This window comes from Clupea harengus, chromosome 5 (genome assembly GCF_900700415.2).
Source record: "Clupea harengus chromosome 5, Ch_v2.0.2, whole genome shotgun sequence".
Taxonomy (NCBI): domain Eukaryota; kingdom Metazoa; phylum Chordata; class Actinopteri; order Clupeiformes; family Clupeidae; genus Clupea; species Clupea harengus.
In genome coordinates, this window is record NC_045156.1 from 25864764 (window position 1) to 25890623 (window position 25860).

The 25860-nt window shown below is 46.7% G+C and overlaps 1 protein-coding gene across 4 annotated transcripts in view; it reads right to left on the reverse strand.

The window, feature by feature from the left end:
• The window catches only part of cacna2d2a (calcium channel, voltage-dependent, alpha 2/delta subunit 2a), a 195085-nt gene that overhangs the window by 89624 nt on the left and 79601 nt on the right, over positions 1-25860 (reverse strand). For all 4 annotated transcript variants that reach the window (XM_031568292.2, XM_031568291.2, XM_031568289.2 and 1 more), the window contains exon 4: positions 11021-11080. In XM_031568292.2, the coding sequence (XP_031424152.1) occupies positions 11021-11080 (60 nt within the window). The remainder of the gene's footprint in view (positions 1-11020; positions 11081-25860) is intronic.

Here is a 25860-nt window from a genome sequence, read left to right on the forward strand (position 1 = left end):
GGGGGGGACTCACCAGAGAGGGGAGAGAGAGAGGGAGAGAGTGCGGGGGGGGGACTCACCAGAGAGGGGAGAGAGAGAGGGAGAGAGTGCGGGGGGGGGACTCACCAGAGAGGGGAGAGAGAGGGAGAGAGTGCGGGGGGGGACTCACCAGAGAGGGGAGAGAGAGAGGGAGAGTGAGGGGGGGGGACTCACCAGAGAGGGGAGAGAGAGAGGGAGAGAGTGCGGGGGGGGACTCACCAGAGAGGGGAGAGAGAGGGAGAGAGTGCGGGGGGGGACTCACCAGAGAGGGGAGAGAGAGAGGGAGAGAGTGCGGGGGGGGGACTCACCAGAGAGGGGAGAGAGAGAGGGAGAGAGCGGGGGGGGGGGGGGGACGGACACTCACCAGGCCTACCAGAGGACTCTCTAAGCTAGCTAAGGCCCAGCTGACAACATGCAGTACTGTATATGACATTACATACTCTCCCATACCATGTGGTGCTTATAAGTGGATTATGTTTTACTTTGGGGACATACACCCACCCCCTAAGCAGTGATCAAACTAATACAAAATGCTGTTTTAACTGGTGCTCCATCTTGAGCACTTTAAAGTTGATACCATATTTGGATACGAGTTCTCTCATTCTTTGATCTCATTTTGCCTCTTGTTCTCACCAACACCCCCATTTTCCTCTCTTTCTTTCTTTCTCTCTCTCTCTCTCTCTCTCTCTCTCTCTCTCTCTCTTTCACCCTGTCAGGTCCTTTCAGAAAGGAGGTACAAAAAGCAGTAAAATCAGCGTCTGAATATTCCAATCCCGCGATAAGGCGAGGGGGCTTTGTACCATTGCACTCTGGGTAATGCTGCTCCCCATTGTGCACTGACAGCGCTCCATTGAGGGGCCCGCTCTTGGCCCCCGATAGCATCGCGTGGACACACTGACAGATAAAGAGCCGATCCAACATCACACACACACACACACACACACACACACACACACACACACACACACACACACACACACACACACACACACACACACACACACACACACACACACACACACACCACACACCACACACCACACACACACACAGAACGACGTACACTTCCTAATCTAATCAGTCGGGTTGGGGGAGGGCAGGAAAGGGCTGCTTTAACACCCAATAAAAACAAATAAGATAAACCAGCCATAACAATATTAACAGTATCACTGGGATCAGGCAGAGACACTGATAGTGGAAATGGATTTCTCTCTCTCTCTCTCTCTCTCTCTCTCTCTTTCTCTCTCTCTCTCTCCCTTTGTCTCTCTTTCCCTGAGTGATCTCTCTTACTCTCATCTGCCCCTATGCATTTAATTCCTTGTATCACACACACACCCATCCATAACATCCTGAGATATGAGTGGCCATATGGCACTCAATACATCTGCTCAGTATCGACATTAACCAACCGGCAAGGTCTTAATGCAAGTGAGAGTTTCATAACACCCACCTGGGGACATAAACAGACATTACAAATTTTTTGTCTAAAACTAGCAAGCTAAAAGCCAACAGCTTTTTCGCACAATGCCAGCCGAGAACAACACAATTAGCACTGCGAAAAGCTATCCAGGTCTGTAAATGATGTAGTCTGGTTTAAAAGCTAAAGGCTTTTCGCAAGGGTTTCCAACCATATACCATCAAAAGAAATTACAGGTTGTTATAAAGATTAGCCTCCTTCAAAAGCATACCTTGAAACAGTACAAACCTGCCAAATGTAACTTTAAAAATGACTAATGGAAAATGAACCTGACTGCAAATGGGTGTGCGTGAACAGTTAAGCTCTTAATGGGCCGCTTGAGCTTCATCTCGGCCATTTCCGACGGACAAATAAATCCTGTCTTCCATTTTATTTTCTTCCGCCACCTTTCTATCCCCAGCCCGCACCCCCACCCGACTCTGCAAAGCACCGCTTGTCTGCCAGAGAGTCAAAAAGCCCACGCCCCCTCTTCACAGTCGGACCGCGAGTGGCCAATCAACAATCAGCGCTGTTCGCCACAAACCTGTTATTTCGAACCCCCTAATCATTTCCATCAGACTGTGCTGCGAAGGCTGCGGCTACGCGGCCAACATTCAAATCGGACGCATACCCCTTTTTTTCCCCCAGGGTGCACTGCATCGATCAAGGACACCGCTCTGCCTGAAAGGACCTCAGACACCACCTGACGCTTGTTTGTGTTGCTGGGAACACAAGCGCAGTGGATTCCTTTAAAACAGGGAGACTGTGCGGGGGGGGGCCCCTGGCCGTTCTGTTGAAGGTGTTATTTGATTGAAATCCGATGTTTGCCTGTCAGGAAATGTGTTTTTAAAAGAGTGACACCACAGGGTCACAAGTGGGCATTAAGACATGTTATTGGGCAGAAATCCTTTAACCTCTTTACTTACAATGACCTGACTGTGAAAATGTAAGAAAAGCCTTCACAGCTCACAACAATATCACCAAAGGAAGGACACCAGTTAGCATGCCAGCAAGCTTTTATCAGTGCCAACTGGGCAGTGTTTGTGAGACGACTGTGCTTAATAGGTAGTTAGCTTGCTAGTTTTACACTGACTCCACAATGCTGCTTTAAATGTAGCAAACTACAAAAATAGAATGAAAAGTACATTCAGCCCATGTCAAACCCACAATTTCAACAACAAAAAAACACTTTTGAGACAGTAGCCATTCTGATAGACCACCTGTGTACACTGGTCTATGGGCAGTCTATTTGAATTACAGCAATTTAAATGCAGTTCTGCATTTGATCACAGTGGTTATTTATTACAGTGGCAACTGGACTTCTGTTGGTGTTAGCACATGGCAGGGCACATCACAAAGAGAAGAAGAAAAGGTATAAAAGAAGAAACCCTTTGATGTTGTCTACCCAACATGTATGCAAAATAATAGTAGCTTGAAAATATTGAGTTAATTTACGTCAACATATTTGGAAAGTAATGTTAATTTTCTATCAGGAATGTATACCTTAGCTTAAGACATTCAAATCTTAACAAGGCCCTATTTCCATTGCACACACTCACTCTTTCTTTCTTTCTCTCTCACACACGCACACACACACACACACACACACACTAACTCAGACACACAGCCATGTCACCAGTCTCTGCTGAGGGCCAGAGGGGGCCAGCACCTCCCCTCTGCGAGTCCTTCATGGCTGTTTGGCTGGAGATGGAATGAGGGAATTGTCCTTTGGAGCGTGTCCTGCTGGATTTCTTGGGGTATTGATTCCTGTTCCCGCCGGAGTGCCGGGTTATGGGGGGATCGATGACTGGGACTTTAGACAAGGGAGGCACACACAGCTTCCACACCCACCCTCCAAACCCAACACGGCCCCCCCTCCCAAAGCTCTACCTCTCCTCCTCTCTCTGGCTCTCTCAGCTCTGCCAAGAACCTCATGCAGAGAAGGGCCAGGAGAGGAAGAGAGAGAGAGAGAGAGAGAGAGAGAGAGAGAGAAAGAGAAAAAAAAAGTGTTCAGAAATCTTAAAAAATCATCACTGGAAAAAAACTCTCTTCTCCCTTTCGGAAATTCAGCCAGGGGACAGACACTCTCTCTTTTGTCTCCCTTTCTATCTCTCTCTCTCTCTTGTGGTTTCCTGTCTCTTCACTCTTTGTTTCTTTGTCACTCTCTCTTTCCACACCGTGATGGCACAGTGGCTTTCTGGTGGGGAAAAAAAAAAGATTCACAAAAAGAGAGAAAGAGAGAAAGAGAGAGGAAGGAACAGGGTGTGGAGGAGCGCATAAGCAAGCTAGACGAGGAGAAGGGAAGGGAAAGGAAGTCCACTTTTGGAGGCTTTACTTTAGCAAATTACGACTGGGCCTGCAATCAAGGCTAAAATGACCCGCTGGAGGGGGTCACCGCGGTAACTGTGCCTCGCTGGCTGTGGCACAGCTGCATGGGAGGAGGGGCTGGGCACAGCTAGGCTAGCCAATGAGCCCTGCGTTTAGGACAGATAAGACACATGATTGGTCAGCCTATTTGTAGTGGCTGGGTATGCGTGAACATCTCCCTGTCCTGATACAGTATTCTGTGGCTGGAATACTAATCTGTTGATTAATCTGCTCCAAAAAACGAATCTGGTAAATGAATAAACAAATGTTCTACAGGAGTTGACATGCATTTTTCCAATCTAAATTCATCCAGGTTTTCTTCCGTATCAATCTCAATGAATAACATATTCAAGACTTCTACGAAATGTTTAGAACTTCATCTTCTGCAACATACATAATGTTTCTAACTGAACCAATTTAACTTACATTAATTAAGTATCTGCTGGGTATAGTGTCTGTTATATGGTATGTAGGTCTTCTATACCTATAGGTACTGTATACTGCTAGTAGGTTTTGCCCTTAACATCATCTGTCACACGCATGGAGCCCTAAGACCCTGAAGGTTCCACCTACTTTTACCAGAGGAATGTCATGTGATGGTATTCATTAACACAGTGCTATACACCACACACTCTCACACACACACACACACCTACACACACACACACACACACACACACACACACACACACACACACACACACACACACACACACACACAGTCCCGACAGTCCCCCATGCAGGCTGTGATGCTGTGCTGCGCCGTGCTTTAGAACACTGCGGCCTGCAGATCATTACACAGGCTCGGCAGGGGACGAGGCCCAGCCGGATTGTCTGATTTTTTGATCCCCTCTCCTTCCTACTCTCTGCTCATTTCCTTCACTCCAGCGGCGAACAGATGAAGTCCGTTCCGTGGCGCAGGGATCGGCCGCTCATGAGTTCCATCACCTGCCCTGCAGGCCGCCGGCTATTTCTCCTCGCCACACGCCACGTCAAGCCAAAAAATAAAAAAAACATTAATGTGGATTTGCAACACCATTTTCCGCTATTTTAAATGTTAACCTTTTATGCTTATCGTTGTTTAGAGCAGCCCGTGTTTGTTTAAAAATCCATTTTGCGACGCCATTCAACACAGCGATGTGACAATGGGCCCGACGGCAGCTGGTTCACTGGAGGCCAGGCACGTCTCTGCATCAAATTCACCTGAACGAATGCAGACCGATGCCTGACAAAGGCAAACATGACAAGTGCAATCATGCACATTCACATGCTCTCCCCTCTAAAATACACTCATCTGCTCTCAAAATGTATGTTCTTCCTGCGATGGCAATCTATTGGGCTCGTCCCTACACAGCCCTTCACCATGGCTGACTGCAGCTATCCAAGCATTTCATGCGGTATTATTACCACTGTGACGGGGTGACGTCAGCCACTATACAAAGGGAAACAACCCACCCAGCTCTACGGAAATAAAAGAGGAAAAAAGTAAACCTGGGAGATGTGCTGTACAGATGTACGCAAAGACAAAAAGATCAAATATGCAGATCCAATTGCAGAGACGCGCTAGGGGGCTCTGAGGGGGCCTGGATGGAGGTCCCCTTAGTGGCGCCCCTGCTTTTTGCCTGATTAGGGGTCCGCTGAGATGGCCCTCAGAGAGCTAATGTATTCAGTGGTTAATGTGTCCGTGGGCTACAGACAAGAGATGCACAGTGAGAACCTCTCCTTCCCTTTGAAGAGCCAATTATTTCAAACAGAGGCTTTCTATGGGAGTGAGGGCTGTAACGCGCCACCCTGCCTCTGCTGCTGTGACACACACACACACACACACACACACACACACACTCACACACACACACACATATGTCATACATATGTCATAAATGGCATACAGGTCATACATACATGTGCACTCATACACATTGAGAATGCCTGGTGACTAAAAGTAAATTAAATCCTGCCATTTTCACTCTTGACACATTATACGAAAACCACATCATATACAGCCCGTAGCCCCACCCCACCCCTACACACACTTTCTGTAAAGCGAAAAATAATGAAGAAAATATAAATGTGACATAAAATAATCCAAAAAGAACAATTGTGCCGGTTTAAATTAACGCTGTGAATTACGTAAAAAGTACACACTTCACACATACAAACCACACACACACACGTATGCACTCACACATATGCACACACACACACATGCACACCGGCAACGCCTTGCCTTATGTCTTGTTTTATGATGAAAGGCTTGATTGATTACAGAATGATGATTACCATAAATGGCCTGGAAGATGGCTTCCTCTCTTGTTGCTTCTCCCGCATCTCGCTTTCTGTCTCTCTCCCCCGACTCTCCACGGTAACCCATCTGTGGAGTGCCTCTCTTCCCCCCTAATGGCACTGCTATTAGCGCTAATGCATTTCAAACATACAGCAGCTGCCACATCACACACACACACACACACACACACACACACACGGTCAGGGCCACATCTTCTTTTTCTTCTTCTCCTTGCCTTTCTCTCCCTCGCTCGCTCGCTCTGTTCTATTTGCTTCAGGTTTCTATTCTTCCTGATTTCCATTCACTCTACCTCTTCCCCTCACTCAGCATTTGCTGTCTGAACCGTCTTTCTCTCTGCTTCCATCTTCCTCCTACCTTTCCCCCCCTCTCTCTCTCTTCCTCCCCTCTGCTTTTCAACTCTACCTATCCCCTCTGTTTTCCCCTCTGTCTTGCCATTTTATTCTCTCCGTCTTGCCGCTTCTTATGTGTTTAATCGGGCGCCCCGTGATCTTTTGAGCGTCTGGTGTTGCTCGCTGACAAGTACAAGTGCAGGTACATGCGCAGGCAAACAGCTCGACTGATAGCTCACTCAGCTAGGTGTTCAGACTGACACTGGGCTTCAAATGAGATCCTGCCGTGCTCCTGGGACTGTCATGTTCCACAAGCTTCTTTCGCTTGAACTGCAACCTCTCAGAATAATCAGTGCATTCACTATGGATACACAAACAGAACAGCTTCATTCACTATGGATACACAAACAGAACAGCTTCTCTCACTATGGATACACAAACAGAACCGCTTCGCTCACTATGGATACACAAACAGAACAGCTTCGCTCACTATGGATACACAAACAGAACAGCTCCTCAATACAATAAACCAGCCCTGGCTCATTGAAAGTCTGCTCTGAGGGGCTGCAAGGACAAACAGAACCTTGTCTAGACATTGCTTAGGAAATGCGAACCACAAAAAGCCTGTGTGTTCTGAAATGAGGGCTTGTACGTTCATTTTTGCCTTCGGCAACCTTCTTTTGTTAAATAAAAAGTGTGCCACCCCTGGGCTGGCTGCATTTGAAATTCTTGTCACCTACCACCCCCACCCCCTCTCAGATCCGTGCCAGTTGTGTGGGTAGCGTGCCATGAAATAGATTGTATAAAAGTGAGCATCTATGATCTGATGATTATTTCAAATGATTTGCAATTTATTGTCATCAAATGTGATTATACAGTTACCCACAGCAGTGTAGCAGAAATGAAGAAATGCAGGGGTGGGAATTATGCTAGAGCAATATTAGAGTTGGGAGTGTTTTCATAGTGTTTATTGTTGTAGCATGATTACATTTGTGTTAAAAATAACTCCATTACAGAGGTACCCAAGACACACACAGACCATTGCTACGCAGCCTAGCCTGTAGTATTAGCAACTGTACCAGAGTCCAGCATGCAGTTCCGGGTTACAGAACAGTTAGAGGTCGTTTGTGAGGGCTGAAGCGGTGACGTGAGGGGTCAGTGGCCGCAGAGATGAGTCGAAAGCACAGGGGGCCATTAACAGAAGCATTTGCAGGGTGAGTGGCGTTAACCGCCGGTCCTTAAGCCACGTGTGACACTGCCATGTTCATAACCCGGGACACCGCATTAAGCGTTAATCCACATGGGGTAGAAAGGATTCCCAAAGCCAGGATGTCAAAGGCAATGGCCAATGACCTTGGGTTATAAGGGGCAATAAAAGCCTTAAATGTCTATTTCACACACTGTTGCTTTTGGAAGGGTTTGGAAGTGGCGCGTGGGCCTGTCACCTCCATCACGCCCGCTGATGAGAGAAAGACAGGAAGACAAATGTCTCCCGACATGTCATGTGACCACTGCCATCCAATGAAAGGTGTCTCACTGAGAGCAAGGATGGCAAGAGTATGGCCCACCATGCGCTGTACTGCCTCCAAAGCTAACTACACTGATCACTTTCAATGGGAGGCACCCATTAAAACATCCACTCCACAGGCCAAACGAATTGACAAAACAAATACTGACAACCACCTGAAAACAAGCAGGACAACGTATTGTGACCACATGAGTTCCAGAGACGCACGCAGGTGTGAACGCATGAAAAGCTGTGGCCACAGGAATCCCAGGGACCCCGTGAATGTCACTGTGAAAGTGAACGTGAGCACTTCCTGGGCGCCACAACCCAAGCAGACGGAGTCTTTCCCAATGAAACTTTACGATGTCACCTCTATTTGGAGGGGACAGCAGATGGGCTGGGCCAGGTAGGAACAACGCATTAATAAACATAAACAAACAAACACACACACACACACACACACACACACACACACACACATACACTCACACAAATACACACACACACACACACGCACATACACACAAACAGACACACACGCACATACACACAAATACACACACACAAATACACACACGCACACACACACACAAATACACATGCACACACACTCACAAATACTCACGTACAGACACACACGCACATACACAAATACACACACACACGTACAGACACACGCACATACACACAAACAGACACACACGCACATACACACAAATACACAAACGCACACACACACGTACAGACACACACGCAAATACACACACACAAATACACACACGCACACACACACACAAATACACATGCACACACACACACACACACTCACAAATACTCACGTACAGACACACACGCACATACACAAATACACACACACACGTACAGACACACGCACATACACACAAACAGACACACACGCACATACACACAAATACACAAACGCACACACACACGTACAGACACACACGCAAATACACACACACACACAAGAAAGCAATCGTAAAAGGCACACAGCCTAAATATTTGAGCTTTTCACAGAATCCAGAGAAGTGTTCAGTGCTCATACACGCAATTCACCATTTTTTCTTCCACTTCAATCTCTCTCTCCCTCTATCTCCATCACTCTGTCTCGCTCTGTCTCTCTCTGACACATACACATACACACTCTCTCTCTCTCTCCCTCTCTCTCTCTTTCTCTCCCCCCCCCCCCCCCTCTCTCTCTCTCTCGCCTGCTCACTCCACCCGTTGGTGGTGAGATACTTTTTGCTCATTGCTCCTAATGTGCCCAAAGAGCATGCGGACCTAATCTAATTATGCTGCCAGTCAGCAAACTGTTCACCCAGGGAGACACCAGAAGAACGACAAAGTATGAGGGAGGGAGAGGAGAAATAAATAAATAAATAAATAAATAAATCAAATGAATAAAATAAATCAAATAAGTCCACAAATCTACGAATGGAGGAGAAATCTCCTGGCAAAAAGACGTGCCATATCTCCGTTCCTCCCCCCACCACCCCCTCCTTCCCTCTCCCATGTCTCCCCCTCCCTCCGCTTTCAGCTTCGCTCCTGCCGAGATTCATTACCTGGCCTAATTATAAAGGCAAATGAAATCAAGGCCGATACATTATTAATGGCCGCGCCACCATTAGGATTCATTTGCTGTATTTGCAACAATATGATATTTTCAAACTGTTTTCATGCCTGATTAAAGACGCAGGCAGATAAGGGAAGAGAGGAAAGAAAAGGGGGGAGATAGAAAAGAAGGGAGGAGGGGAGAGGAAAACCGTTGAGGGAGAGAACAGCACATGACCAGAGAATGAGAGAGTGAGAGGGAGACATGAGGGGAGAGAGAGAGAGAGTGAGGGATGGGAATAAAAGGTTGGTATGAGAGGGCAGGTGTTAGCTACCGCTGGAATGCTTTCCATTACCATAAGCCACATTAAATCCAGCTGCATAGACATGGATGCCATGGGTGTGTATGCATTTGTGTGAGGATGTGGATATGTTGTTATGTGGTTGTTTATATGTGTGTTTCTGTGAGTATGGGTATATGTTTATATGAGGTTATGTGTGTGTGTGTGTGTGTGTGCGTGCGTGTGTGTGTGTGTGTGTGTGTGTGCGTGTGTGTGTGCGTGTGTGTGTGTGTGTGTGTGTCCTGAGAGAGATACAGAGAAGCCTCTCCAGCCAGTGACTCTGGAGAGTAAGCAGGCATGAAAAGAAATGGACTTCTCTGGGAAGAGGGTCTCATAATTATTAGTTCTAAAGCCCTTTCTCAAATATCCCTTGGGACACGGGGGGGTTAAAAATCCATTTGGGGGAAGTGTACCATGACAGCAAGCTCTGTCTCCCTGGAGACAGCCAACATGACAGTGGATGAGAGGGGCAGAGGGGAGGGGGGGCAGAGGAGGAGAAGAAGAAGAAGAGAGGCTTTCACTCTCTTCCTTTTTCCTTTTTACCATAGATGATTGATGGCGTGTGGTGTGTGTTCACAAGATATTTACATACATATACGTGATGTCACACCATTCGGCAAAGAGAATATTCTAGAATTTGGTAAAAGCTGCTTTTTTGATATTTGAAAGGTCGTACATTTAGGTCTGCCTTATGTATTCAACCATGTTTGTAGGGGGCTTGTAGTTTTTGGTCCATTCATGCCTTATTTGTGGAGCTATTTTGTAGGGCAAAACAGGCTTTTGAAAGGATTTTCAACCACTGTGGTAATCTGTCAGAAATTACCATTCTTGTATTGTAGAATAGGCTAATGTTCCTTTTGAACACGTTTTCTTTCTTTCCTTCACACACTCTCACACACACACAAACACACACGTGCACAAGCAATCAATATCTTCACCTATTTACACTCCCCCGGGCGACTAGCACATCCTGGAGCCTTATAAGGAATTTCAAACACTTGCATGTAAATTTATTGAGAGTAGAAGATAGATAGATAGATATATAGATAGAGGGGGGAGAGGGAGAGAAAGAAAGAAAGAAAAAAAGAAAGAAAGAAAGAAAGAAAGAAAGATGAAGTCTCTTACTTTGAGGCCGTCTTGCCAAGGAGTCTCCCTCTGCAGTCGCTCCGCTTCTTGAGCCAGTCTCTGTCAGAGAGCAAAGGACAAAATGGAAGGTCAGTGGCTGGAGAATGTACCTGTTGCTAAGCCCACCCACCTTAGTTACTGCTGCTAACTCGGACAAAACTAGCAGTGCTGACTAGAGTAACAATGGCAGCTGTCAGTGGCAAAACTATATCCCAAGAGGCTCTAGACAACTTTTGGACAAAGTGATTTTGTCTAGAGGCCATCAAAAAAGACTTCATATGTACAACATGTAAAGCTAGCTGGTGGTTGACAACCTTAAATTGGAGGCAGGAGTTTAGAGATCGCAATGCAAGAGGGAGAAGCTCGTCACAGTAGCAGATACCTACATCCAAGACCAGCATTGTTCGTGCACAGCAGGGTAACATGAAATGAATTTACCTTCAATGAACTAAGTTGGAGAGGCACTGAGACCTACCTTTATAAGTTTATTACATGAGCATTACCCTGTCCCTGGCCTGACAGCGTCCTTGTAACATATTCAAGCCTAGCTAGCCAACTAGTGAATATTAGCTGGTTTTAGCCAGAGATGACTTGCCTAAGTCTAGCATACTGGATCATTACAAAGCTCGACGAAACCAGAGGCCTGACATTTGGCTCTGTTTTGTTTTGGGAAACGGGATAGAATATACTCCATTGCCTAGCCTCTGTCGCTACACAATGGTAGTCCTTTGGGGGATCGTAGTCCCTCACATTGCGCATGCGTCATTTTGCGACACTGTCGACTGCTGTCGACAGCGAAGCCGCGCGCGCATGCGTCACAACGACAGATCCGTTTTCAATCATGGAGAAAAGCGACGAAAGCCAGTTTTTTGAAAACATGACCATTTATTTAAAAACAAAGAAGATGTCACAGTGGACAAAACAGATGAGGTGGAGGATCAAAAAGTCTCTCCCCAGTTTCGTTTCATATGTTGACGTAGAGCCTTATGCTGTTAGCCGTTTACAACATAATTAAATATAACATTAAATATACCTACATTATGCGTTAAGACAAGCCCCATATGTTGACGTTTAAACCGTTTACAACATTATTAAATATTACGTTAAATAAACCTACATTATGCGTTAAGACAAGCCAGATATGTTGATGTTGATGTTGAGCCTTATGCCGTAAACCGTTTGTGTCTGAGCATGCGCAATGTGAGGGACTACGATCCCCCAAAAGACTACCATTGTGTAGCGACAGCCTCTCAGGACACCTCGTATCAGTGTTGCATCTACCCCATGCACATCGTTTGATCGATTTTTTTCAATTTACATCCGTACATAATCCCACAAAACCAGAGATGTTGGAGTGCAACTGGTACTGAACTGGCATTGGCTCGTCTGCGTTCGAGGGGCGGGAATTATCGATAGGTGAATTAGAGCACAGGCAAACCCAAGTAGGCTACCTATTTATAAATGACTGCATTAAGTACTTATTCATAAAAGACTGCATTAAGTACCTATTCATAAATGACTGCATTAAATACAATGATTTAACTGTATTAACAATATATACACAAAATATACCCCTACTTTGTGGTGTGTGCATTTCAAATAATACCCATATGGACAATGTACACTTTTTAAGGCCTTCCACTGCCCACTGTCTCAGCATTGCGTTTTTTTAGTTTCCCTGACTGATGCTCAAATAGGAAGCAGAGAGCAATGTATCGGATATCAAAGCGTCGGCATATTCTCATCTTAATTACACCTCAGCCATTAAGTCTGCCAGGGAAGAGGGGAACAGAATACCCCGTCTCTGCCAGAATACTCTGATTCTGTCTGCACACATGAGGGTACATGGGGTTCTACTCCATCACTCGCTTCTCTGCAGGTTATCCAAGGGTGTGGCGATTTATACAGTGGCCAATTGAGAGTGTAAGTGACTGTGTGTGTGTGTGTGTGTCTGGGAATGTGTGTATGTGTGCATGTCTAAGTGTGTGTAACTGGGTGTGAACAGCTACCTTAAATTTCTACCCAACAAGGCGATACAAATGTACGTGTATATATACACTGTATACTGTATATACTGACCAAAAATGGGCCTACACTAGAAAGGTCATTTTAGTGAAGATGTTTTAATGGAGGACAATTGGGTGGGGTCCTCTAAATGGCATCAGCCTCTTCCACATGTTATTACACATTCTCCACAAGCAGACACATTCTTCCACACGTTATTACACATTCTCCACAAGCAGACACATTCTTCCACACGTTATTACACATTCTCCACAACCAGACACATTCTTCCGCACGTTATTACACATTCTCCACAACCAGACACATTCTTCCGCACGTTATTACACATTCTCCACAACCAGACACATTCTTCCGCACGTTATTACACATTCTCCACAACCAGACACATTCTTCCGCACGTTATTACACATTCTCCACAACCAGACACCTTCTTCCACACGTTACACATTCTCAAAAACCAGACACCTTCTTCCACACGTTATTACACATTCTCCACAACCAGACACATTCTTCCGCACGTTATTACACATTCTTCACAACCAGAAATGACTGCTTCCAGTCTGACGAAGGACAAACCCAGGGGGAGAGGCATCTCCTCTTAAACAGAACATAACCATAACGGCCTGCTCCAGAGATAAAATAGGGAGAGAAGTCGTCATTACTCTTTCAGTGTCTAAAAGCTAATAAGCCGGGAAAGCTGGCCTAATTCACTGTCTGCTGTCACTGTTTAATGACGCTGACTGCCATAGGTGCCGAGGATTTGCGCTGTTAGCCCCAAGAACTCGTTAGGCAGCTGAGCTATGGCCTCGGCGGCAAGCAGTCATCATTCCCACACTTAAACAGAGACAACAATCGCTACGAGCGCCCATTAGATGAGCTTTCCGAGGCCACAAACTGAGAGCTGGCATTAAAGGAAGGCCATTTACTAGCAGGTGCCGTTTTAAGTCGGTTGCTGTTTGTTTTGTTGGCGCGAGCTCCTAACCTTGTTGTTACGGCGAAAGAATGACAGCTCTAATTCAAAGCGTCCATCACTTCAGACATGGAAATCAGAGAGGAATACTTTTTCTTCTTTCTCTCTCCCCCCCCCCCCTCTCTCCCACTCCTCCCCTTGCTCGCTGTCTATTTATTGTCTGCTTTGTTATGGGTGATTTTTTGCCTGTCACATTCGGTGTTACTAAAGTAATTGAGCTTCAACACAGAGATAGCCCCCTCCTGCCTATGCCCCTCTACTCTGACGCATTCCTGATACATATATATATATATATATATATATATATATAATAACCTTAATGACTGTTTTTGAGTTTTAAATTGTCAAAATACAGGTGAACCAGGCAAATTAATTTCTGACATGTCCTTGTGAATCGTTTCACATGTTTGTTTTTCTAAATGAGATGCCTAGGAACCATGCTTGTGAATCAACAGACAAACAAGTCAACATTTAACCTCACTGGTATGGCCACTGACTCCGGGTCTTGAGTATTTTGATGTGTAGCATTTTGGTTTAGTCGGTCAAATCTCTGTGTGTCCCATCCCTCTATCTGTAAGCGGTAAACTCCTGGCCTGTGTCCCATCGATCTGCACCGCCACCACCACCATCACCACCACCACCACCACCACCACCACCACCACCACCCCCACCCGTGCTCCCAAAACAGCCATGCATCTCCGCAGGCCCTTCCTCTCCACCGTTCTCCCCAAGATGGATGGGCTGCCCAGACAACACATGAATCAGACCAGGAGAGTGACTGAGTAAGGGGAGAGAAGAAGTGCCTGTGAGTGAGTGAGTGTGTGTGTGTGTGTGTGTGTGTGTGTGTGTGTGTGTGTGTGTGCGCGCGCGTGTGTGTGTGTGTGTGTGTGTGTGTATGCACATGACAGAGAGCAAGAAGGAAGTAGACGGATGGGAATGTTTGTGTGGGGGTGTTTGTGTGCGTGGAGAACGGAGAGAGAAAGTGAGACAGCAAGGGAGTGAGTGAAAAGGGCTGGGAATGAGACCAAGAAGACTGGGGGGGTGAAAAAGAGAGGAGAAGAAAGATAGAAAAACGAAAACATAGAGAGATAGTGAGTGAAGAAAGAGATAGAGAAAACATAGAGAGATAGTGAGTGAAGAAAGAGATAGAGAAAAGACGTAAAAAAGCCTCCAAGAGAGGACGACTTATCCTCCGTGTTGGGAGTGAAAAATCAAAATCTCACACTTAAGTCACACACATGTAATGTCACAGCCCTGAGTTAGCCAGGCCACAGCGCCAAACCTCCAAACCCCCTGAATCCACGAGGAAGTGAGGGGCTCTGTCTCACAGCCGCCATTCCTAAAATCAATTTCACACAGAGCTGAATTCACACAGACGTTCTAGATCACTCCGGCAGCTGTCATTTATATAAAAGTGCGTGGTTGTTTTCCTCCACTCTCACTCTCTCTCCCTCTCTCTCCTCCTCTCTCTCCCTCTCTCTCACTCTCTCTCTCTCTCACTCTCTCTCCCTCTCTCCTCAGCCCCTGATCTGCTGTCTGGCAGCCCTAACACTGTCTGCGGCGCACTCGTCTTTCATGGCCGCGCAGACAGAGGCGATGCTGAGAGGTGGCTACAGGCGATAAGGCGCACGAGGAAGAGGAAGAGAGGATCCGAGGCAGGAGCAAACTGTGATCTCACTACTGCTGATGCCGCTGCTGGTGATGTGCCTCCCGGCACGTTCGGCATGAGGAACATCACAGGCGGTTTTTTTCCCCACCGTGATTTGGGGGCTTCGGGGTTCAGCCTTAAGGTGTATGAGGCATTAGACTGATTTTAGGGTCAGGCTGGAATAGGGGTGGCCACCGCTCTCTCTCTCTCTCCCTCTCTCTCCCTCTCTCCCTCTCTCTCTCTCTCTCCCCCTCTCTCCCTCTCTCCCTCTCTCTCTCTCTCTCTCTCTCTCTCTCTCTCTCTCTCTCTCTCTCTCTCTCTCTCTCTCTCCTCTCTCTCTCCCTCTCTCCCTCTCTCTCTCTCTCTCTCTCTTTCTCTCTCTCTCTCTCCCTCCCTCTCTCTCTCTCTCTCTCTCTCTCTCTCTCTCTCTCCCTCTCTCTCTCTCTCTCTCTCTCCCACTCACAGCCCTCTCTTTACCCTGGTTCTGTTTCACACTTACAGTGTGAAATCCAGGAATGAAATTTGAAGGACAACGTTGTGAGTGAGGTGTTGTCACTGGTGACCTTCAGTGTTCCCGGCTGTCGTCGGCTCACAACAGGTGTCAGAGCTCGGCACAGGCCAACTCTCCCACCAGGGGGCGCTCAGCTTGTTTTACACCTGGGGTGAGCAACTATGAATCTACGCCACCTTGAACATTCAGTAGCAGGTTCAAGGCTCAGGTTTATTCCATTCATAAACCCATTGATCTCAGTGTCCCAATGTCTTATTTTTCATTTCAGGTGTGCTCCTTCTAGACTGCCATGACAACTGCCATAGACTGAAGTCCCAGCACACACCACAGCATACACCACAGCCTGTGGACCTGCTGTTGGGCTGAACCCATTGAAACGTGCACAGTACTGAGTCGTCCAGCAGGAGGCAGTGTGCAGGTGTTTCTGGACGGGTGTTCCAGCGGGCCTCCAAAGCCGTGATTCTATACCCAGCTCCCCCAACACCCCCACAGCCCGCGCTCAGCTGGGATTAAGGCCAATCACTGGAGTCACTGAATCAGAACCGAGCCACAATAACAGAAGGAGAGACTCTTCGGCTCCAGAATTTCAAACGTCTTCCAGCCAACTCTCGCGCTCGCTCACTTTTCTCGCCCTTGGTTCTCTCTCTCGCTCTCGCTCTCTCTCTCTCTCTCTCTCTCTCTCTTCTTTCCTTCACTTTTCCACTCTTACACTTCGTGTTGTCCTTCATCTTTCCCTTTTTTCTGTCTTTCTCTCTCTCCTTTCCTCTTTCATTGCTCTTGTCTATGTGTATTACCATCCCTATGGCTGGGTTGTGTGTGTGTGTGTGTGTGTGTGTGTGTGTGTGTGTGTGTGTGTGTGTGTGTGTGTGTGTGTGTGTGTGTGTGTGTGTGTGTGTGTGTTGTGTGTGTGTGTGTGTGTGTTGTGTGTGTGTGTGTGTGTGTGTGTGTGTGTGTGTGTGCATGTGTGTGGGTGAACTGGTGAGTGGTGGACTGCATTGGGGAGCTCAGCACCCATAGCGCTATTGTTGCTTGGTGGGGAGAGAGCGAGAGCGAGATCGAGAGAGAGAGAGAGAGAGAGATCGACAGAGAGAGAGAGCGAGAGAGAGAGCGAGAGAGAGAGAGAGAGAGAGATGGAGAGGTAGAGAGAATAGAAGAAAGATAATCCCCCCGTCCTTGTTTTCCTCTAATCCTTCCTTTCCTCCATTCCTCCATTAGAGTTGCTCTCGCTCGTCCTCTGGCTCTCTCTCTCTCCGCTCACTCACCACTTTCGGGAGGAATTACTGCCGTTTCCACGGCGACCGAGGCGCAGAGCCCTCCCGTCTCCGTGGCGACTCGCCCCAGCATGATCAGCTTTTTTCACAGGCAGCTCGGAGCTTCTCCCAGATCGGACAGATCAACAGATTACCACAGCCAGAGAGACTCACCTGTCCAATCAACACAGTCCTACACCGCCACACAGTCTGCCCACCATCACTTCATCAGCCAATCAACAGCCTTCACAGAACACAGACTCCTCAGGTCAAAAAAAACAGCGTGGTCTGTCTACACACCATTTGCCAATCTGGCCAATCAAATACACCAATTACAAAACAGGTGTCTTTAACCAATTACTGGCTTTTACCTTTTTTCCCAATCAACAAGGGCATACTGAAAACGGATCACAAAGAGATGCAGTGCACTCAAAACCTCATTGAGTCACAGAAGATAATACAAAATGAAAACAATTGTAATAAGAAGGAAAGTTGCATCACTCTGCTGGTCCAGTGTCCAGACACCCCCGTCCTCTAAGAGCATTAAGCATCTGCCAATTGACTTCAATGTCACCATAAGAATCATTAAGCCATTTAAGCTAAACCCTTAGGGACTGGACCGAGGCAATCCTAATGACTTCTTAATAGTCAGGCCGAGTCTCTTTGTCTAAATTAATTAAATGTCGATTGAGACAATAGCAAGTTCAACAGCATGAAAGCCAACTCTGAAATTCCTAAGCACTCAAGTGCATGTGCGCGCACACACACACACACACACACACACACACACACACACACACACACACACACACACACACACACACACACACACACACACACACACACACTCATTTCTTCGCATCAACACCCAAATCCCACCCACATCGCCACCTAAATGCACAAAGTCCACACACGTATTGAAGCTCAGTGTGGCTTCTGTGTTTGGGAGTGGAGTGAGCTGGGCTTTTTGTTTTGCAGCAGCTCTCCTGACCTGAAAGGGCACATTCACACACGGCAGACTAAGCCTGTTTGAATGGGACCACGCTGCCTTCCCCGCTCCCCCCCCGGAGGTGTTCCTTTGGGCAGGTGAAAATGGCACTTATCCATCGGAGGTGTTCCTTTGGGCAGGTGAAAATGGCACTTCTCCATCGGAGGTTTGGACCAAAACAACCTGCTGGCATAATGTGGTCTCACTCTGATTCAAGTGTAGTATGACTGCAATGTAATCACAAAGTCAGCCCTGATTCGACGACATTACAGCTAGATGTTATGGATTGCAGGTTGCAGGTTGACATTTACTTACAGCTTCCCCTCACTGCTACACTTTTGTTTCCATTAAATGATAAAGCAGACGAGTGTGAGAGGACCGATGATGCAGAGGCACAAAAGTCAGAGTGTCCCTAAAACACACATTTTTAAATGATTTATAGATAAACCAAAGGATGTGTATACAAAAGAGCAGTTCCATTTATAACTGTAACATTTAGGTGAACTCTGTGGACCTCTAACAGTCTTGTAGTTTGTCTGCCACTCTACCTTTACTGCCACCTTGGCAAATGAAGGAGAAACTTTTGCAAATATGTTTCCACCCTTCATTCCCTCGAGCCCCTCAACAGCCAAAGGGTACACTACCTATGGGCGGGTTCATGTTTTGTTAGGGAGGGCAGGTGACTGAGCAGAGGTTCCTGTGGCAGCTGAGGGGCTGGAAGCCTGTGGATGGGGCAGGAGGGGGTAGGAGGGGGCGAGAGGGGCAGGGGACCAGACGGGCTGGATATCTGAGCACAGAGGCCCAACGTCGCGATCAGCTCTCCCACAGAGATCCACAGTGACACCCTGAGCCAACCGCTGCTGCCAGACAGCCTCATGTGACCTGAGCTAACGTTACCTTAGCCCAAACCAAACATGACACCTCCCGTCCTCTCAGTGTTTGTCTCTCTCTCTCTCTCTCTTCCTCTCTATTTCTCTCTCTATCTCTCTCTATCTCTCTCTTCCTCTCTCTCTCTCTCTCTCTCTCTCATATTGCCTCCCCTTCCAGTCAGTTTTTAGAAGAGAAACAACAATGGAAACGTCTGAAACATAGTTAAATGTACACACACACACACACACACACACACACATTTGTGATTATGTCATCAATGCTAACCTGACTCTGACTTCTGTCAGTGACTGCAGACAAGCATTTACTCTGGTTTGGAGCATAAACAAGTCTGTCATCTACACAGATCTGTCCTTTGAAAGTAAAAACAGACACACACACACACACACACATACACCCGTCACATGTGGCACCAACACACAAAGGCACCAACACACACAGCTGGAAATGGAAACTCAAAGGGGACAGATAGAGAATCTGAGAGAGGGAGAGACAGGGAGGGATAGAGGGAGAGAGAGAGAGAGAGAGAGAGAGAGCGAAAGATGACAGGCAATGGTGTGCTTTTATACACAGACACTGCAATGTTATCGCAGTCCATCAACTCCCCCATCTCTCCTCCCTCCCCTCCATCTGCAGCTCAAGGGCAAACAGTTTTTTTTTTTTTTTATGCCTACATCGTGCCCTTTACTTCAATCATGCGGCGTGTAGCTTCTGATAGAATAACGAAATGGCTACACGACAAACTAAAGGTCATGAAGTGTTGCCGTCACCTTTTTTCCTCTCCTCACCCTCTTTTTCATATTCGGGAGAAGAGAGACCCACGCCAGATGACAGAGTCATTATTACATGAGAATGTGTGATGTGTGTGTATGTTTTTATATTAGAAAAACGTGTGTGTGTGTGTGTGGGTGTGTGTGTGTGTGGGTGTGTGTGTGAGAGAGAGCGTGTGTTGGTGTGGACGCCTGCATGCACGAATAAGAGTGTGTGAGTGTCAAAACAGCTGTTTGACTATGCGCGTCAGTGGCCGCGGTGGCTTTATGTTGTAGGGGGAGCCAGCGTTTTGAGACGACGACGACTTGCACGCGTTCGCTCACAAACACGTACACACGCATATGCACTTGTGCTTCCAGAAAGGAGTGTGTGTGGGGGGAGGTGGGGGGGGGGGGGGGTGTGTGTGAGCGGGGGTCGAGCAAGAGGAGGGGGTGGTGGTGGTGGTGGTGGTGGTGGTGGGGTGATCTCAAAGCAAACATGCAGACCCAGCCGCCTCTCAAAGCACACATGCAGACCCAGCCGCCTCTCAAAGCACACATGCAGACCCAGCCGCCTCTCGAAGCACACATGCAGACCCAGCCGCCTCTCAAAGCAATTACAGCAGATTGAAACCAAATGAAATTGGAAGCCCAGAGCGACGGGGAGAGAGAAGCGACTGTGACAGATATGACAGGAGGAGGGAGGAGGGAGAGAGGGAGGGAGGAAAGGAGGAAGGACTGCAGGTAATGGAGGGAGAGAAAGGAGGTAGGCCTACAAGTATGGAGGGAGAGAAAGGAGGTAGACCTTCAGGTATGGAGGGAGCGAAAGGAGGTAGACCTTCAGGTATGGAGGGAGCGAAAGGAGGTAGGCCTACAAGTATGGAGGGAGAGAAAGGAGGTAGACCTTCAGGTATGGAGGGAGAGAAAGGGGCACATTTACATGGGAAGGGTGTGGAATTTGGGGTGTGCCAAGTGTTTCAGCATAGACAGTGGTCCTGCGTTTCTAATGAATAGAGTTCCGTTTGAATTCTATGTATGGTAAATGGAAACAGACGTGACTGATGTTAAGAGTGTGACTTGAGTATGTAGATGATTGGAAGCAGTGTTCTGTTTTTAAGGAGCTGACTGGTCTTACACTGCTGTTCAGGTTATGCATAACAATTGTTAATTTCCATTTTAATAGACATCAATAACATCGGCTTCTCCAAGTTTTCAAGACGCATTTTTGGTTGGCATCCACGGCTAGCTCTCATTGTTGGCTTTAAAGCGATGACAGCTTTTCACGCTCGCAGACAAGACAAGCCAGTTAAGAACAGCACATTAAGAGTCATGCCAACATTTTCACATTGTGTTTGGAAACCAATAACTTCTGTTCTGCCGTGTGTCAAGAGTTCGAGTTCATGGTTTGTCAAATCAGTTAGCTGGAGTACCTCCAGGCTGCTATGAGAGTGTAAATAAATATAATGAGCTAGTGTGTGTGGCTGCTATTCTAACAGTTGCAATAGTTGTCGGTGGTTGCTGATGTTGATGTGTGCCATCAGAAGAGAAAGTCAGTGTAGAAACTGGTGTGGTAGCTTTGGCTAGATGCACTGGTATTTTCTGATGCATTTACAGATCAGGGACAGACTGGGGGCTGGGGTCCTCTGAAGAAGTTTTGCTAGGATGAAGAGAGCCGGGCCTATTGTTATGGTGTGGTTTTGGAAATGTAAAACATTTAGAGTGTGTGTCTTTATTTTCATACACACACACACACACACACACATTCCCGTGGTCATAAGCTCTCCGAATGGAAATGATGTTTGAATTACAACAACAGCTAATGGGAGAGAGAAACGCAGGGGAGCGTCTTATTCAGCAGTTGCCAGTTTTGCCTAGGAAGGTTTTTTTTTGTGTGTGTCTGTAACAAGGGGAACGCTCAAGCAAAATGGCTGGAGGCATAAAACTCTGATTTGCCTCTTCTGTTTGGCTTTGAGAGGAGCACAGCACACTCAACTTCAACTCGCCAGTGATAATGAGCTGAGAGGGGACAGGGCTGTCGTACAGAATTCTAACCAACTCTATTCCACCGGAGGACAGCCAGTGGCCCCAGTATCAGGCTGTGGTGTTACTCCTCGACATGAAGTGGCCTGTTCTTACCACACATTCCACACGACCTTATTTCCATCCTGCATGCATCCTGTGACGTGAGCTGTACTGACTTCCATGTTGTTCCCCTGACCTGATCGCCACGGACAACCAGGGCTGGTGTGTCACCTGATCGCCACGGACAACGAGGGCTGGCGTGTCTGAAGGATGGACGACCTGAGACAGCGGTGCCCGCGTCGAGATGACGTTAATGTGGGCGAGGGGGGAGGCGGGTGGGCACACGCACTTCCACGGAGAAAGGCTCTGATTGGCTGCCTGAACTTGATGGGAGCCCAAGAGGCCAGTGAAGGGGTCAGAGACAAAGCCTCTTCTGTGAGCTCTAATCAGGTAAAAAGCCCTTCTGAAACTCTCTGCACTGATGAGCCGAGGCCAGCGCCAAGAGGCTGCCTGTGTGGGTCAGCAGCACACTGACATGCTGAAGCCCAGTCAGTCCATCTGAGCACTTTACTCCCCCCTCTGATCATTTATTCAAGCATGCCTGCCAACCCTCATCTATTAGGGGTTGGCAACATAAGCATGAAGGGCATTGTGGCCATTCGGACAAACCCCACCTTGTCTAGTCATAAGGAAGAAACGTATGTGTTATACAATCAAGCAATTTCACACGAGTGAGAGTGGGGTTGGTAAAGGATACACCCCATGGCTGTGAGTCTTCAGTACTGATTTATTTGACATTGATTTTTTTTCATTTCATTCTCTGCTCCAAAAAATAGTTCCGACCGAGTGTTCAGTGACAAGCGTTGCCAAGGAACGAATATTGTCACTCTGTAGCCGAGTTGAGTCTGAAACGCTACTTGTACGTGTTAATTCGTGCACTCACCTGTTTTTACATTAGATGTTAATTTGTACACTCCCCCTACTCAATTTTTCTCCCATTCCTCACTTGAAAAGTGTCAAATGTAACGTTCCCAAAAAGGGCTGCCTGTCATTCTGCTCTCTCACTTTGAATGAATGGAGTGTTGATGTTGTGTATTTAATGGTAAAAGTATATCTAACGTGGAGTGATTTCTAGTGGTGAAGAGTCCAAGTGGGGTTGTGCCAAGATATGCCGCCTTATGGAATAGTTCTTGTCCAGTCAGAAATGAATACATTGTTAAACTGGACCTAACTGTTATAGTTGTAAGGTCATAAAAAATACGATACAAAAAGTGAATAATTAAATGTACACTTTTTACACATTTTTTAAAATGGTTTGACTTGTCTTTTTGTAAATTGTTATCATTCGTCAGTATTACATTACAAAGCATTCTGGGAGAAGCTGATGGCAAAGCAACAGGAGCTCCTAGTGCTCAGCTCCAAAAGCACACTACTTAAAGAGACTGCACATAAAATGTGTTTTGGACCCAAGTGTCTGGTTGAAAAATGTAATGTATGCATAGGCCACAAACATATTCAATTTGCAAGATATGTGTAATTGCACCCCCACCAGAGTTAAACACAGATGAAAAGATTGAACAGTGTGTGAAAAGTGGCATTAAAGCAGTTCTAATGTAAAACATATTTCCACATTTACAAATGCAAACATAGTGGCTGTCAAATCTTTGGCCTTGATCACGTCTGCGCTGTGTGAAGTTTCTCTCTCAGCTCTGGTGCTCATCACAGATTCACCGCCATCGCGTGTGTGTGTGTGTGTGTGTGTGTGTGTGTGTGTGTGTGTGTGTGGTGACACGAACACAGCGGCTGAAAATGGCAGACACAGTCCAAGAGCTCTGTGAAGAGCCGCTCCCACACAACCTCTCTTCTTTTTTCTCATTTCTATCCCCTTTGTTTGACTAAAGCATCATTGTATTCTGCCACCATTTCTCATTCTGTCTTACCCTTCTCTCTCTCTCTCTCTCTCTCTCTCTCTCTCTCTTTCTCTCTCTCTCTCTCTCTCTCTCTCTCTCTCTCTCTCTCTCTCTCTCTCTCTCTCTCTCTCTCTCTCTCTCTCTCTCTCTCTTTCTTCCACTGTTGCTCTTGTGACTGTGGGTGTTAACTGTCATAGTAGAGCTGAAAGGTGTTCCTGATTTGCCAAACAGTCTCTCATCCCTCACACACACACATACACACACCAAATCCTTCCTGGAATACTACCTTCCGGTTAAGAGAGGAGCGTGGGACCAGAGGGCTAAGAGCTATTAGCTAAATTTAGCCTTCTAATAAGGAGGGAAATATGAAGCTTTCAAGTCAAGTTAACATGCATAAGGACCCAGGAGACACACAAGGACAAATGCACCCTCCCACACACAAATGCAACCAACCCTGAAACGAGCATACGAACCACTACACTTACAGGAAAGCATCCTCTTTAAACAGACTGCTATTCCTAAACAATAAAATCATCAGTCGATATAATATGTCCACGTAGGACATCAGCTGCATGAAATAATTATAAGAAGCACACACACACACACATACATACATATACGAGAGCAAGAGACTTGTTGGAGAGGAAATTGCCAAGACAGACAGAATGGCGCGGTGTTCATTTTGGTGCCAAAGCACACCTCATAGATGAGAGCGGAATGGCCTTTAGTAATGGTGCTTTTAAAAGGCTTCTCATTTCAGCAGAAAAACTCGGAGTGTCTCGTGGCGATGGTGGAGCCAGCGTCTGAATGGTTGGTAGTCTGGAGAGAGAACTGCCATTTCTAGAATGACTCTCCAAATTTGCCACTGAAAATGGAGGCACATTATTTGAATTACCTGAATGTCTGAAGGTCCTAATTAAATTTTCTCCATATGTGTGAAAATGACAAAGAATTACCAAAGAACTCTCTCCCTCTCTCTCCCTGCCTCTTCCCTCTCTCTCCCTCCCTCCCTCTCTCTCTTCCTCTCCCTCTCTCCCTCCCTCTCTCTCTCTCTCCTCCTCTCCCTCTCTCTCCCTCCCTCTCCTCCGTCTGCCCCATCACCTCCCCCTCTCTCACAAGTACATACTCATGTGAAATGCAATCACACAAGCACACACACACACACACACACACACACACACCACACACACACACACACTTAAAGACTACTACAGACATGTGAGACATGCATGGAAATAGAAACAACAGTCATGTCCTCAGAAAATACACATAAAACTGAACAATCCAAATGAAAACTAAGGAAAAAATACATACAGAGTTAGACTGGATGAGAGAGGGAAAGCAAAAGGCAGAAGAGAGAGAGTTAAAACGACTTTCATACCGAACCAAGTCTACTAAGATGTGTTCGTCAGCATGCAAGTATAAAATGCAAAAGGCAAAGAAAGAAGAAAAGAAATGAGAGAAAGAGAGAAAAGGAGAGGGAGCAAGGGAGATCACTGGAGGCAGCCCCGTAAAGAGTTTAACCTTGACAGAGAACATGGGGTTCCTGTGATCATCTCCATTCACAAAGGTACAGTGGCCACAGGCACGGTCACGGGCACAGATAGACCCCAGGTGGTGCTCAAGCACCTGCCCTTAAGCCCTCCCACTTGATCAGTGCCCTTTCTGCAGAACTTTTTTTTTTTCGATATCTAATTTTAGTTTTAAAACAATTTTTTTTATTTGGATCATGGTATCAATTTTAAATTAAAAGTGTGCTGTAACCATGCCTGACAACTGCATTGGAGTTCTACCCCTACCCCACGTAGATAACACAGCAAATCTACCAGGTACAGCTAAGATGGAACAGAATTTTACTAGCGTTTTCACACATTCACCC